The sequence below is a fragment of the Liolophura sinensis genome, chromosome 7 (assembly GCF_032854445.1).
Source record: "Liolophura sinensis isolate JHLJ2023 chromosome 7, CUHK_Ljap_v2, whole genome shotgun sequence".
NCBI lineage: Eukaryota > Metazoa > Mollusca > Polyplacophora > Chitonida > Chitonidae > Liolophura > Liolophura sinensis.
The window spans coordinates 48,474,716-48,491,085 of record NC_088301.1 but is presented as its reverse complement, the minus strand read 5'-3'; the positions used below and the strand labels follow the sequence as shown (position 1 = coordinate 48,491,085).

The 16,370-nt window shown below is 37.3% G+C and overlaps 2 protein-coding genes across 2 annotated transcripts in view; one reads left to right on the top strand and one right to left on the bottom strand.

Moving 5' to 3' along the window:
- LOC135470983 (sorting nexin-5-like) overlaps window positions 1-4,645 on the top strand; it is a 55,691-nt gene extending 51,046 nt beyond the window's left edge. The window contains exon 15 of the mRNA XM_064750032.1: window positions 278-4,645. Coding sequence (XP_064606102.1) covers window positions 278-418 — 141 coding nt within the window. The 3' untranslated portion in view covers window positions 419-4,645. The remainder of the gene's footprint in view (window positions 1-277) is intronic.
- A 1,189-nt stretch (window positions 4,646-5,834) lies between these two features.
- Window positions 5,835-14,793, bottom strand: LOC135471470 (uncharacterized). Its single transcript, XM_064750716.1, has 10 exons — window positions 14,719-14,793; window positions 14,422-14,477; window positions 13,948-14,181; window positions 12,671-12,904; window positions 11,675-11,908; window positions 10,671-10,904; window positions 9,675-9,908; window positions 8,662-8,895; window positions 7,677-7,910; window positions 5,835-6,690 (listed from the first exon to the last, which is right to left on the bottom strand). Exons 2-10 carry the CDS (start codon window positions 14,474-14,476, stop codon window positions 6,677-6,679), a joined length of 1,707 nt encoding a protein of 568 aa, XP_064606786.1. The 5' UTR covers window position 14,477; window positions 14,719-14,793; the 3' UTR covers window positions 5,835-6,676.
- Window positions 14,794-16,370: the final 1,577 nt, after the last annotated feature.

Here is a 16,370-nt window from a genome sequence, read left to right as displayed (position 1 = left end):
TAAAGGCCACTGTCTCAGACTAGGTGCTAACTTGACCACAGCTGCTTTATTGTGGCAAGTGTACATATAAAAGTGAAAGTCTCATGTAGATTGTATTGATTTTATTGATTAAATGACAACAGTATTTATAAATGAGTTTAAATACTTCATCAAAACAGTATTCATCAATGTTCATGAAATTTATAGTTAACTTGAGTAGGAAGCCTTTGCTACCAAATCCAAGATTTACCTCAGACTGCCTTCTTGTTATTATTGTTTGAATTGTCTTGATTTGCAGTTGAAAACATTTGAACAAGAACGACTGCGTGCCTTTCAACATGGGTTGTCTGCCTATGCGGAGTCTCAGGTGAAAACAGCCCGTGACACTTATGCCCTCCTGGTTAAATCTCTGGCCACTGTGAAGAAGATGGACATCTGAGTCCGCTGATAAGATCATTAAAAAATTGATAATTGATAAATCATAAACTGTGATGCCTCATTGTGTACATATTACAGTCTGTGTGTAAAAGAAACTTTGTGTTAAATTACACTTTCAGGCACAGGAAAGATTGCCTGGCAAAGTGTTTAGCGTGAACAAGTGTTCTTCTTGTGACGGTAAATTAAAGCAGATTATTTATACATATACAATGAGAAGGATTTTCTTTTTGTAGCTGCAAGAAATCACCTTTTTTTATTTAAATTGGATAGAAAAATTACATTATTTAAGAATCAAACAAACTACTTTATTTTATAATTGGTCAGGGATGTAAGCATTAAGTGGCAAAAAGATTTGTGAAGTCACTTGGGCCATTTGTACACACTATCTATAAAAAAGACTGACTCTAACCTGCATGTACTCCTACACCTCTTTTTGCCAAAATTTTTGTGATTTTTGGCACAAAGTGTGAGCCTTTGTCATGTGGCCTATGGAATATTTTGTTCCACAGGGTGTATAGTTGACCCTAGATGCCAAATGTACCTAAATCACCAATAAGGCCTATTTATGTATCATGATTAGATGAAAAAAGGACACAATGTGCAACGAAGTTTACAAACTCGATAATGGCATTCAGGAAGTGTGTTTGTGGGAAAATCCAAGGTGTAAAACATCCACATTATCAGATGTCACATAGAAGATACCGAGGTGTGTAGAGCGGTGTTCTTAGGGTCAAATACATGTATACATGAAGGCATACATGAATGATAATTGAGACACTAGACAACACAAGTTGTAACAAAATGACTGGCCTGACTTTTTTAAAGATCATATTCAGGACTAGGTTATATCTGCAGGTGGATGCTGTAATGGCGATTAGTCTGTTTCTTAGAAAATGTGACAAGTTTACTTTGTGTCTTCATGATCTATACTGATGATGGTGATACTTCATGATGATTTACTGTACATATTTCTTCTTTTTGTTCATTGATTTTTGTCATATATTTAACATTTTGAAAGTACATGCAAGTTAACCTGTATTTTAAAGCGAGTTGAATGAAATCAATATCCTGTGGTTGTTTTCTTTGTGATTTTCTGAATTTTGTGATACAGCAGCGTGACACTTTTGAATGAGACTTATGCAGCAACTGTGATTGTCCTCATAATGACATAGTGTTACAAACAGGGTTATATTCTAATGATTGTGTGTGGTATTGTCTACACTTCAGTTATGTGAATTTTCAAACAAAATATTTTACGTTGTTAATTTTAGTCTTCCATGTTGGAGATTGATTGTAAGGTCAGGAACATGAAATTTATATGGGTGTCCACATCTTTTGGTTTTTATTGTTGCATCGGTACCAGTAGGAAACATAAGTGAAATCTGTTTCTAGTCTGCAAGACATGCTTCTATCATCATTGTTACACAAGTGTGATATGTACATTTAAAAGAAAACTTGAAAGAAAGCAACAGATGTATATTATAGCACATACATGTACGTTATCAGTATCCATATATCATAATCAGTATGTATATACTAATATACTAATAATAATGTATTCTACGCAAGAAGTACAGTGTATATGTTCTGCTTATCTCCCATTGGATAATGGGGGAGTAGATGTATAGGCTTACTTATATTCATATATGTACACATTATTTACATTATGTTTTCTTTGAAACAGTGTATATAGTTTATTTTTACAAAACTCAATGGTTGCAAATGTTCCCACTGGCAAGGTTAACAGTTATTCTTATAAAGTTTATTCAATTATTATGAAACTCAGTTGTAAAAAATGTAATGCTGGTAATAAAATTGCATTAAATCTGCTAGGTAGAGTTATGCTGGTCACGAATATTATTTATCAAAGTTAATTTTGTAGCCTTTGTTAAGGGGTAGTCCACTCACCACTGAGAAAATCATCTGCGAGAACCTTGACTTTGTTTCACATATTCTTCCCACAAAATGCAAGGCCTGGAAATGTATGAATGTATGTTGTCCAGTACCATGTTATCTGACAGCCTGTTATCTGACAGCGTTAATTTTTAGAATGGCCTGTTATTTTATGGGATGTATTTTGCAGCTTGTCGCCAAATTTATGAATAATTACAAGTATTAAAACTATACTAAAACTAGTCATTTGTCATTGACAGTATTTGGACTGTTCATGCTTGCATTCACGGTAGGTAATTATTATGGTTGATGAATTGAAGTAGATGCAATCCTTGTTTAACTAATTTACTTTTACATGTTACATTTCTCATTTTAATTTACACTCTATATATAGTTGTTTTGACTAGTACTTACAGTACATTTGTTGAAGCATATATTATTTTACGATAATGTCTTAAGGAGAAAAACAGGACAAGAGAGGAAAGTGTTGCTTGTTGTGGACCTCAGAGACGACCATCTCGGCTGTAACAATGTAGAATGACCCACTTCGCTCCTTAGTGAATTATGGAGCCTTTCTGCCTGCTTGTCATCCATATCTGTCATGCCAAGAAGGGCCGTACTAACTGGCATGATACATATTTGTGTCAAACTGTACACTCTATAAACTAATCTGATGGTAGAATACATTGTGTTAATACAACATAATACTGTTACACCAACAAAAGTAAGCTGTTGGAATAAGTCGGTCATATAAAACATAATTATTTGTAGCAATAACACAATCTATTATACCATTACTCAGAAAACATTGTATTTTGTCAGTTGAACAGATTATCTTTAGAGTGTATTACTTAATATAGACAAACTAAAACTGGTGAGCCTGTAGTATAATGTGAAATTTGAGGTTGACCACATGGCTCATGAACTTTCAACAGGTTACCAATCTCTCAAACTGTTCCAGATCTCAACCAAATCGTTAATAAAACCACAAGCAGAGAGCACTCTAACTGGAACAGTGGTCTGTTTTAGTCCCAGGACTTTTCAGAATGCTTGTCATAAATCCAGCGGGATAGAATCCTTATTTAGCAGGGTTTAAATCTAAATAACTGTGTAATACAAAAGCACTCCAAATTAAATTCATTAACTATAATTTAGCCATCCACACTAGTGTGTAGTTGCTGCAAAAGTTGGTGTAAAGCTGCTGTATTTGACTAAAAGAATCATGAAAACATTGTTTATTTAATGAGGCGGTTATAGGACCTGTTTTCATGTTTCCCCAAAATGTCCCAGAGGTGTCCATTGAAGTCTTAATTTTTGTAGGTTTTAAGTGAGTAAAGCCAGATTTCAAGGGCTATAAATATGTTTAAGGGAAGCAGATCTTCACAATAAATGGGAAGGCTTGGCTTTGCTTTTGTTTAGGGCCACTCAATAAAATTGTCTCCACAGTTTGAAATCAGTTTTTTTTTCATAGTGGAGATTTTTTGTTTTTGAAAAACGCCAGTTAGATAAATATAGATGCAGCTTATGTCAAAAGTTAGGTTTTCGTGAAACCCGGCCCTGTATTAAAGAAACATGAAGAAAAGTATAAATGTGAAAAGTTATCAAGGTGAATTCTTTCAGTGCAGGTTCTGCAGATTATGTTATTGTGACTTAATTGTTATTGTACCAGTCACGCTGGTTAAACTATTTGTTTTGAAAGTCGACTTGCTGATGCATACGTTTTATTTATTCTCGAGAACTGCTGTACTCCAGTGTAAATATATTTTGTATATACTCACTGCAAATGTTTTTGCAAAGTGTTTTTTGCACATGCTTTGACGTGGAGTCAAATGTGGTGTGTATTAACTACATTTTGACTCAGATGCTCAGTTTTGTGTTCTGCAGCATTTTTAGCATTAGGGGTAAAATAGTCCCCCAACAGGGGTGTAACGGGTGTTGCACAAGGACCTACTTACAGATTACATAATACAGGAGTGATGAGTGAAAGTATTGCTAGAAGTAAATGTGTTGTCTAGAAGCAAGACACACACTCTTGGTTATAGTTTATTTTCTCTTACCTTTAATTCAGCATCTAAATTATGCTATTATAGGGGTATTGGTATATACTCGTTTAGTTAAGATTGATAAAGTTTCCAGAGGAAATTCATATTCATTTGCGCTGATTCAAAAGGCAGGTAATTATTTTCGGTTTTGAAATATTCCCACATTGCGCTGTTTATCCATCGACTTCAGCGCAAGCCCTTTCCAGCCTAAAGCAGTTACGATAGTATTCCCTTGTTACATACATGCTGGTATTTAAATGTTGTACCATTGTAATGCAGTTCCAGTGTAATGCAATATAAAAACCTTGTATTCTGCACACGTTTACTTGTGATCATTTTATGTGTGTTACATTTAAGACTTTAGATTACCAGGGATTGTCAAACGTGCAGATTGCACGCGACACAAGAACACCTATTGATTTCCAACTGTGATGTAGGTGGTGCCATGTCAAGATCACCCGATACCGCAGGCAGCAGTTGTACCAAGGTCGTCCCGGAGAATGAATACAGATGGTTGGTGTGGCGGCTTGCGCAGTCGTGTTCCACAAATATGTAGTGCATACATACGTACGTCACATGTGGAAAATGTTAATTCGTCAGTAACTTGACAAACGTATGAGGTTAGATCGGGCACTCTGATTTCCTCGGGATACGGTCAAATCGTCCAAGATATGAAGCCATATCTTGCAAGATATAGAATCACTCAGTCCATGATATATAATCATATCGTCTAAGATATGTACATATATTGGAGTCCTTTTTCGCGATAAAGTTCGTGTTTATTAGCAGGTGTTAATGTTGCACGCTATACATATGTATATTGACACGTTCCGTTATATGCAGGTATATAATTTTCGGAGATTATGGTGCTAATTTTGTTAATGAAACCAGTCTTTTGGAATTGTGCTTTCGATTTTTGGTTTACCACTTGACAGCATGAACTGTGATTTGGGTACTTAGCTTACCAAGCCTGGTCGTGAGTTTTCAAGTATCTCTGCCCGGTTTCCCATAGTCTTCGAGTTTTTATTCTTCAACAATGCTTAAGGACACCGGTCACTATACCGGTAGTATAGTGACAAACTTTCATCAGAAGACTTAAAAGAGAAAAACGCTTATAGTTGATGTAGTGTTTCTTAGTGTATTGAAAAAAAAAAAAGCAAAACGAAAATTGACAGTGACCTTAGGTATTGGAGTGATGGCCTCTATATTTGACTGGGACCCCGCTGCGCCATTTGCGCCTTATGTGTCCTCATCTGAATAAATCGTCCTCCGCGGAATTATACACTTCATTCGACAAAGTGTAAAACACATGCAGCTGACTAGCCCAGAATTGTGGTGTGTCGTTTCAGCGTTGTATTGTCCATCATATTTCGGTGTTCCGGGTTCTGAACTTGTGCTTTATTGTTAACGATAATAATCCCGAACAAACACGCCAATCAAATCTCATTGATAAAGAGGTGAAGCCGATGTTGCTTTATTTTTTATTGGCGTGTGTGCGTAAAATACTATGTTGATACACTCCAAAGTACTATGCTGATTTTAATAGAATGTCTGAGTGATGCTACAATGTATTCTGGTAATTGTGCTATATTTAACAGAATAATCTGCTGCATACTATATGAATACAGTCAAGCATTTAACAAAGTATAGCTTCCAACAGAAATTATACGTCTGCTAATATGTGTAGAAGGGAGGGCTTAGCTATGAATTCGCCATGAACGCCAAGATGTGCCTCCGCATCATCAGGTTTCACTAAGGTAAGTAATTCTTTAAATATATACGTAAATATTGAAACTTTCTCTCGACCAAAAGTTGATAATGTCTGTGTGCTCCCAGATATGATCTATCTTCATGGTATGAAACAAGTAAGTATACCAAAAAATCTTGCATCTTAACTCCTTATCGGTATCCAGTGGCGTCTTTTACGGTCCATTTTATTTAGGTCAAGCACATGCAGATGAAAGCATATTGGTAAAATGCAAGACTTCGGCACTGAGAGTAAAACCAGATCAGAGAAGACAGCACATATGATAGTTGGCAAATGGTCATACGTAACCGGTGAATCCGGTCAGTTTACATCAGTGTTTCATTTTAAATGTAAATGCATAAAAAGTAGCAACATCTCTTGCACCACAAATGAAGCAGGATTAGGTAAAATGCAGTGATGTTAACTCCAATTTATTTCAGTCCACCAGCAGAATGCTTGTCATGCAAGCATAATGACCAATTCAGATTTAAAGCTTCTATGAGGACATCTATTTCATCCGTACAATCATGTAAAATGCCTATCCCGGAAGAGATATGCTGTTGATATTCCTTAAGACTTAGAACTTGTTTTCTGTAAGAAAAAAGAAAAATACATGCAAGAGTTCTATATGAAGTTAGAACTACGATATGTATGCATATGCACTAACAATTTTAAGCAAATACATAGAAATAAACCTGGTTACTTGAGATGAAACCTCATTTACTTACTGGTTGGAGTGTTGAACATGGATGTTATGTTAATTTAATTTATATAAAATTTCTAACAAATTCATATTTGATTCAGGTGATTCAGTTTTGTAGGTAAGCATGAGTCAGACTTAACCATCACGGAGTTATAGGGTGTTTTTTAAAAATTGTACCCGGTTCCGTCTAATCCAATTTGTCCTTTCTGGCCTATTCATTTAATCGAATGTGTCGCAGTGCGACAGGTTCTTTACCAAATAAGGCTGCATGCTCGTTAATGGATGGATCAATCACATTCGTTGTCTCACCACCTCTTCACGGGACGGTTTTACTTTTCATCCCATTCCAGGGGAAAGCAATTGAACATTTGTAACCAATGTGTGGGACCTTGCCTAACCTTGCAACAAATATTGAATATGACTGGCTGAATGCGAATTCTTCATTGACAGCTTGGAAACGTTTATTTCTCTGACGGTTTAACAGGGGATCTCTAAGGTTTCCAGCACATATTCAACCTAACCATCTCACTTCTCATGCACGTGAGAGAGATATTCTTATAGGAACTGCCTAAAATTAGAAATAAATAAACCCGTTTCAAAGGAAACTGAAGGCCGTCGTCTAAGTGAAATCATTTTCACTGAGTTTAGCATTAAACATTTATTTATTTATTTGCATGACTTGTGTTTAACGATATACTGAAGAATTTTTCACCCAAAGGACGGCAGACTGGTTTATTGTAAAGCAATTGAGGCGAAATATATAAATATGTCCATACAACGGTATTCATAGAGATTATGAGAGTTTTCTTTATTACTACAGTTTTTACTATTACGTATTAATTATTATTTTGTCAATAATAGGCATGCGTCTTACTGGTTGGAGTTTCGATCTGAGAAGCAAAGTGGTCGACCAAATCATTGAGCGATGAGGAGATTTCAGAGATGCTGCTGTTAAAGGCTTGGTGAACCTCAGGAGCGAGTTGTTTGAGTTGATCAAAGAAACTGCCGACTTTTCCCACAGCGTCAATCACCTTGAAGGCTGTACCGAGTTTTGTCCCCTGTGTCAGTGAGGACAGCGAATCCAGCAGGCCACGAGTCTGTTTACTGGCTGTGTTGAAGAAACAAATCATGACACTTACAAAATGGATACCGGTGATGTTACTTTAATTTGTATAAATTTCTAACAAATGGTGCTTCAGTTTTGCAGGTAAACTGAGTTAGATTTAAATATCATGGAGTTATATATTGTTTTTTTTTTATATACTCGGTTCCGGATACACCAATTTTTCTAAGCGATTGTATCGCAGTACGACAGGTCCTTTACCAAATAAGGCTGCAGGCTCTAATCAAGCTTTCCTTCAATGGTTCTGCTCCGCTTTTAAATCTGAGCGTTAATTCCTCGTACGGTTCAACACGGTTCCCAGCACATATAAAACCTAACCATCTCACTTCTCATGCACTTGGGTGAGATATTGTTAGGAACCGCGTAAAACTCCAACCAAAGAAATAGATAAACCTGTTACGAAGAAAACCGAAGGCCGTCGTTTGTGAAATCATACTGAGTTTAGCATAAAGGATTTATTTATTCATTTGCATGAATATAGCTTTTGTGTTTAAAGCTATATTCAAGAGTCTTTCACTCACACGAAGGCAATCTGGGTTATTGTAAAGCATTGAGGCGAAGTACATATATACGTCAATGTTATAAGCAACGCCATTGATACAGAGTATGACAGTTGGCAAATGGTCGCATGTAACGGGTAAAATCCGGTGTTTTATTTATTACTACAATATTTATTAGTACTTGTTTATTATAACATGTTTATTATTATCTTATCAATAATAGCCATGCGTCTTACTGGTTGGAGTTTCTATCTGGGAAGCAAAGTGGTTGACCAGATCGTTGAGCGATGAGGAGATCTCGGAGATGCTGCTGTTAAAGGCTTGGTGAACCTCAGGAGCGAGTTGTTTGAGTTGATCAAAGAAACTGCCGATTTTTCCCACAGCGTCAATAACCTTGAAGGCTGTGCCGAGTTTTGTCCCCTGTGTCAGTGAGGAAAGCGAATCCAGGAGGCCACGTGCCTGTTTGTTGCCTTTACAGGGTAAATAATTGAATTGTAGTTACTGCTTTAACTGGATGATCTATAGCTAACTGAGAATATATCATATGGGTCCCAGATCTAAGGAACCAGCATTTGCCGATGAAATGCCTGCATTACTTTTAGCTATATGGTAGCTCCGTAAATAAAGCCATGTGATGACTATGTAAAACTGGCTCACAGGTTGTGCTAAGGGGTCGTTATATTGCTTGCTATTTGAATTAAATCAGGGTTTGTAACAGCTTTAACATCTATATCAATCTGTAACAATCCATTGTATTGAGCTCCTTCAGCAACTTGCGGAAGGCCGTGGGTTTTCCCCGGGCTGTGCCCTGTTTCCTCCTACCATAATGATGACTGCCGTCGTATATGTTAAACATTCTTGACTACTGCGTTGAACAGCAATCAAAAGAAAAAAATAAATCCATTTTATTGATATTTAAGGCTGAATACACAGGCATATCTGGCACATGATTCCATGGTTTCCAGTATTCACGCCACACTTTATCTTTGACTAAAGTAGATAAACTCATTATGTATAGGTATTATATCGAGAATATAAACTAAAATGAATAATGTGTGAGAATATATAGTCATTTACTTTATGTCAAGTGCGTTGTGTTCATTGTCCCCTTAGCAACTTCCAGGGGCTTGTGGTATAGTGGAAATTTTCAACCATTACCAATTTGTCAACAAATGCCCCTCAGGTAACAAATTGAGATTATATGTATATATATTTCATGACTATATACTTCTGAAATGTTGAATCTTACTGGCTGGAGTTTCGATCTGAGAAGCAAAGTGGTTGACCAGATCGTTGAGCGATGAGGAGATTTCGGAGATGCTGCTGTTTAAAGCTTGGTGAACCTCAGGAGCGAGTTGTTTGAGTTGATCAAAGAAACTGCCGATTTTTCCCACAGCGTCAATCACCTTGAAGGCTGTACCGAGTTTTGTCCCCTGTGTCAGTGAGGACAGCGAATCCAGCAGGCCACGAGTCTGTTTACTGGCTGTGTTGAAGAAACAAATCATGACACTTACAAAATGGATACCGGTGATGTTACTTTAACTTGTATAAATTTCTAACAAATGGTGATTCAGTTTTGTAGGTAAGCTGAGTTAGATTTAAATATCATGGAGTTATACATTGTTTTTTTTTAATGTACTCGGTTCCGGATACACCAATTTGTCCTTTCTAAGCCATCCATCTAATCGATTGTATCGCAGTACGACAGGTCCTTTACCAAATAAGGCTGCAGGGTCTAATCAAGCTTTCCCTCAATGGTTCTGTTCCTCCTTTAAGTCTAAATGTTAATTCCCGGTACGGTTTAACACGGACTCTGTAAAGTTCCCTGCACATATAAAACTTAACGATCTCATTCGTCATGCACATGGTTGAGATATTCTTAGGAACTCCGACCAAAGAAATAAATAAACCTGTTACGAAGGAAACCGAAGGCCGTCGTTTAAGTGAAATCGTATTGAGTTTAGCATAAAGGATTTATTTATTTATTTGTTTGATTTGTGTTTAAAGCTATACTCTAGAGTTTTTCACTCAAACGACGGCAGTCTGGATTATTGTAAAGCATTGAGGCGAAATATATAAATACGTCAATATAATAGACAACGCCACTGAGAGAGTATGACAGTTGGCAAATGGTCGCATGTAACCGGTGTAATCCGATGTTTTATTTATTACTACAATATTTATTAGTACTTGTTTATTGTAACATGTTTATTATTATCTTATCAATAATAGCCATGCGTCTTACTGGTTGGAGTTTCTATCTGGGAAGCAAAGTGGTTGACCAGATCGTTGAGCGATGAGGAGATCTCGGAGATGCTGCTGTTAAAGGCTTGGTGAACCTCAGGAGCGAGTTGTTTGAGTTGATCAAAGAAACTGCCGATTTTTCCCACAGCGTCAATAACCTTGAAGGCTGTGCCGAGTTTTGTCCCCTGTGTCAGTGAGGATAGCGAATCCAGAAGGCCACGTGCCTGTTTGTTGCCTTTACAGGAAAAATAATTGAATTGCAGTTACCGCTTTAACTGGATGATCTATAGCTATCTGAGAATATATCATATGGGTCCCAGATCAAAGGAACCAGCATTTGCCGATGAAATGCCTGCATTACTTTTAGCTGTATGGTAGCTCCGTAAATAAAGCCATGTGATGACTATGTAAAACTGGCTCACAGGTTGTGCTAAGGCGTTGTTATATTGCTTGCTATTTGAATTAAATCAGGGTTTGTAACAGCTTTAACATCTATATCAATCTGTAACAATCCATTGTATTGAGCTCCTTCAGCAACTTGCGGATGGCCGTGGGTTTTCCCCGGGCTGTGCCCTGTTTCCTCCTACCATAATGATGACTGCCGTCGTATATGTGAAATATTCTTGACTACTGCGTTGAACAGCAATCAAAAAAATAAATAAATCTATTTTATTGATATTTAAGGCTGAATACACAGGCATATCTGGCACATGATTTCCAGTATTCATGCCACACTTTATCTTTGACTAAAGTAGATAAACTCATTATGTATAGCTACTATATCGAGAATATAAACTAAAATGAATAATGTGTGAGAATATATAGTCATTTACTTTATGTCAAGTGCGTTGTGTTCATTGTCCCCTTAGCAACTTCCAGGGGCTTGTGGTATAGTGGAAATTTTCAACCATTACCAATTTGTCAACAAATGCCCCTCAGGTAACAAATTGAGATTATATGTATATATATTTCATGACTATATACTTCTGAAATGTTGAATCTTACTGGCTGGAGTTTCGATCTGAGAAGCAAAGTGGTCGACCAGATCGTTGAGCGATGAGGAGATTTCGGAGATGCTGCTGTTTAAAGCTTGGTGAACCTCAGGAGCGAGTTGTTTGAGTTGATCAAAGAAACTGCCGACTTTTCCCACAGCGTCAATCACCTTGAAGGCTGTACCGAGTTTTGTCCCCTGTGTCAGTGAGGACAGCGAATCCAGCAGGCCACGAGTCTGTTTACTGGCTGTGTTGAAGAAACAAATCATGACACTTACAAAATGGATACCGGTGATGTTACTTTAATGTGTATAAATTTCTAACAAATGGTGATTCAGTTTTGTAGGTAAACTGAGTTAGATTTAAATATCATGGAGTTATAGATTGTTCTTTTTTTATGTACTCGGTTCCGGATACACCAATTTGTCCTTTCTAAGCCATCCATCTAATCGATTGTATCGCAGTACGACAGGTCCTTTACCAAATAAGGCTGCAGGCTCTAATCAAGCTCTCCCTCAATGGTTCTGTTCCTCCTTTAAGTCTAAATGTTAATTCCCGGTACGGTTTAACACGGACTCTGTAAGGTTCCCAGCACATATAAAACTTAACGATCTCATTCGTCATGCACATGGTTGAGATATTCTTAGGAACTCCGACCAAAGACATAAAAAAACCTGTTACGAAGGAAACCGAAGGCCGTCGTTTAAGTGAAATCGTATTGAGTTTAGCATAAAGGATTTATTTATTTATTTGTACGATTTGTGTTTAAAGCTACAGTCAAGAGTTTTTCACTCAAACGACGGCAATCTGGGTTATTGTAAAGCATTGAGGCGAAATATATAAAGACGTCAATATAATAGACAACGCCACTGAGAGAGTATGACAGTTGGCAAATGGTCGCATGTAACCGGTGTAATCCGATGTTTTATTTATTACTACAATATTTATTAGTACTTGTTTATTGTAACATGTTTATTATTATCTTATCAATAATAGCCATGCGTCTTACTGGTTGGAGTTTCTATCTGGGAAGCAAAGTGGTTGACCAGATCGTTGAGCGATGAGGAGATCTCGGAGATGCTGCTGTTAAAGGCTTGGTGAACCTCAGGAGCGAGTTGTTTGAGTTGATCAAAGAAACTGCCGATTTTTCCCACAGCGTCAATAACCTTGAAGGCTGTGCCGAGTTTTGTCCCCTGTGTCAGTGAGGAAAGCGAATCCAGAAGGCCACGTGCCTGTTTGTTGCCTTTACAGGAAAAATAATTGAATTGCAGTTACCGCTTTAATTGGATGATCTATAGCTAACTGAGAATATATCATATGGGTAACAGATCTAAGGAACCAGCATTTGCCGATGAAATGCCTGCATTACTTTTAGCTGTATGGTAGCTCCGTAAATAAAGCCATGTGATGACCATGTAAAACTGGCTTGCAGATTGTGCTAAGGGGTTGTTATATTGCTTGCTACGGATTAAATCAGGGTTTGTAACAGCTTTAACATCTATATCAATCTGTAACAATCCATTGTATTGAGCTCCTTCAGCAACTTGCGGATGGCCGTGGGTTTTCCCCGGGCTGTGCCCTGTTTCCTCCTACCATAATGATGACTGCCGTCGTATATGTGAAATATTCTTGACTACTGCGTTGAACAGCAATCAAAAAAATAAATAAATCTATTTTATTGATATTTAAGGCTGAATACACAGGCATATCTGGCACATGATTTCCAGTATTCATGCCACACTTTATTTTTGACTAAAGTATATAAACTCATTATGTATAGCTACTATATCGAGATAATAAACTAAAATGAACAATGTGTGAGAAAATATAGTCATTTACTTTATGTCAAGTGCGTTATGTTCATTGTCCACTTAACAACTTCCAGGGGCTTGTGGTATAGTGGAAATTTTCAACCATTACCAATTTGTCAACAAATGCCCCTCAGGTAACAAAATGAGATTATATGTATATATATTTCATGACTATATACTTCTGAAATGTTGAATCTTACTGGCTGGAGTTTCGATCTGAGAAGCAAAGTGGTTGACCAGATCGTTGAGCGATGAGGAGATTTCGGAGATGCTGCTGTTTAAAGCTTGGTGAACCTCAGGAGCGAGTTATAATATAAATATAATAGACAACGCCATTGAGAGAGTATGACAGTTGGCAAATGGTCGCATGTAACCGGTGTAATCCGATGTTTTATTTATTACTACAATATTTATTAGTACTTGTTTATTGTAACATGTTTATTATTATCTTATCAATAATAGCCATGCGTCTTACTGGTTGGAGTTTCTATCTGGGAAGCAAAGTGGTTGACCAGATCGTTGAGCGATGAGGAGATCTCGGAGATGCTGCTGTTAAAGGCTTGGTGAACCTCAGGAGCGAGTTGTTTGAGTTGATCAAAGAAACTGCCGACTTTTCCCACAGCGTCAATAACCTTGAAGGCTGTACCGAGTTTTGTCCCCTGTGTCAGTGAGGACAGCGAATCCAGAAGGCCACGTGCCTCTTTCCTTTCTGAAATTTGAAGAATAATCGTTCGTCATTTGATTTTTTGAACGACGGAAATTATCTTTGCATAACGTATCATACCTTTTTCATGATATATTTGTTCAAAATTCTGAAAATTCGAAATTAAAAGCTAAGAGAATATTCATTTGGCGAAGATGGTTTACCAAGACTGATATTTCGACGCCGACACCTAGTATATGCAATAAAATCAATTGGATTCTTTTGGTATGGTTTTCCGCGACTTACGTATCGTGGTCCCGAGTGCCAGGCCGAAAATCGCAAGGAGAAAGAAGAGCTTCATCCTGTGAGAAAGAAAACAGATATTATTGCCTGTAATGATAAATATCATGCACATACTATATGGTTTCAAAACAGAGTAGAGCTAAACTTCATAAAACAGTGTTTTTTTCTCTCTTGCTAAACATGTACATGCTGGATCATCTCCATAAGAAGATGATTTGAAACCATCACTAAAATTTGTGCGATACCACAGATTACTGTAGGTTTGTGATTTAAAAACAGAGAAGCGGCGAGGAATTTAACCTGCACTAGTCCGGATCCTGTGTTAAAAAGAGCGAACTAGTAAAACTTCGTAGAATAATTTGGCGTGACAAAACCGACGTCACGCGATCTCTTGCCCCTAACAGATGCTTCTAGTCTGTTCTGTTCCCAGCTGCTTCAGCGGTGTCCACGTAAAACCTTGTATTCCGTTATCACGTTATCCGTCTGAAAATAGTTTTTCTAACATTACATTATCTATAGATACACAGGAGCATGACCTAATTAAGCTATCGTCGAATGCTACAATCTTGAAGAAAGGTTGACATAAGTCAAGAATTGACCGAAATATAAAGTTCAACATGAGAAAAAGTGAATTCCAATTTCACCTAATATACAGTTTTGATCTTGTTAATATTATTTTGCCACGTAAAAAAGTGACAAGCTGTCAGAAAGTCTATAAGCACACAGGGAGTAAATACTTGTTGCAGTTAAAATAGCCGGAAAATGTTCAACTTGATACATGTCGTGATACACCAAAATCGACCTCTGCATAAATAAAAATGACCTTTAAGATGATGTGTAAGATCTTATATGTTCCAAAGCTGGTATATAGCCATACAACTGGAAATTAAAGAAAACAGAAGTAATGTATTCTGATGTCAAAAGAAAGTAAGAGGAGTATTTGCCGCCTGAAGTAGTTCGAGTCATAGCTATGTAGTCACTTCTCTCATTGTTGTTCATTTCTGCCTTTGTGAGAACGATTTGTGGACAAACTGGTAACGTAGTATTCAGTGCCTGTGTGAGAACGATTTGTGGACAAACTGGTAACGTAGTAGGCCTATTTAGTGCCTGTGTGAGAACGATTTGTTTACAAACTGGTAATTTAGTATTCTGTGCCTGTATGAGAACGATTTGTGGACAAACTGGTATCGTAGTATTCTGTGCCTGTGTGATATCGATTTGTGAACAAACTGGTATCGTAGTATTCTGTGCCTGTGTGATAACGATTTGTGGACAAACTGGTATCGTAGTATTCTGTGCCTGTGTGATAACGATTTGTGAACAAACTGGTAACGTAGTATTCGGTACCTTTGTGAGAACGATTTGTGGACAAACTGGTAACGTAGTATTCAGTGCCTGTGTGATAACGATTTATGGGCAAACTGGTTAGGTAGTATTCAGTGCCTGTGTGATAACGATTTGTGGACAAACTGGTAACGTTGTATTCAGTACCTTTGTGAGAACGAATTGTGGACAAACTGGTAACGTAGTATTCAGTGCCTGTGTGAGAACGATTTGTTTACAAACTGGTAACGTAGTATTCTGTGCCTGTGTGAAAACGATTTGTGGACAAAATGGTAACGTAGTATTCAGTGCCTGTAAATTAATTTATCTAAATCATTCGTACTGATAAAGTGTGCCCCATTTTGCTAAGTGGAAGGCTATCATGAGGCTCTGATGTCTATGCGATTTGCACTCCGCTCCGCAGTTGCATGAATTCGGATCTTTGCGCTCCAAATACAAAATGTGCATGAATTTGTCTTTATAAATACGACAACAGATCGGCCTCACATCTGAGTTTCTTGTTTTAATTTCTACTTTCCTATAATGGATATATGTTGTCTGTTTTCAAGGCGTTTGCCGTGCATTTTTACTGAAGTATATAGCACTTCAACCCAAGCGAAAAGAAAGTG

Coding starts and splice junctions, on each gene's coding strand:
- LOC135471470 (XM_064750716.1), bottom strand. CDS start 14,476: ATGAAGCTCTTCTTTCTCCTTGCGATTTTCGGCCTGGCACTCGGGACC. Junction 14,182..14,421: donor GGCACTCGGGACCACGATAC/GTAAGTCGCGGA, acceptor TTCAAATTTCAG/AAAGGAAAGAGGCACGTGGC. Junction 10,905..11,674: donor TCAGATCGAAACTCCAGCCA/GTAAGATTCAAC, acceptor TTTCCTGTAAAG/GCAACAAACAGGCACGTGGC.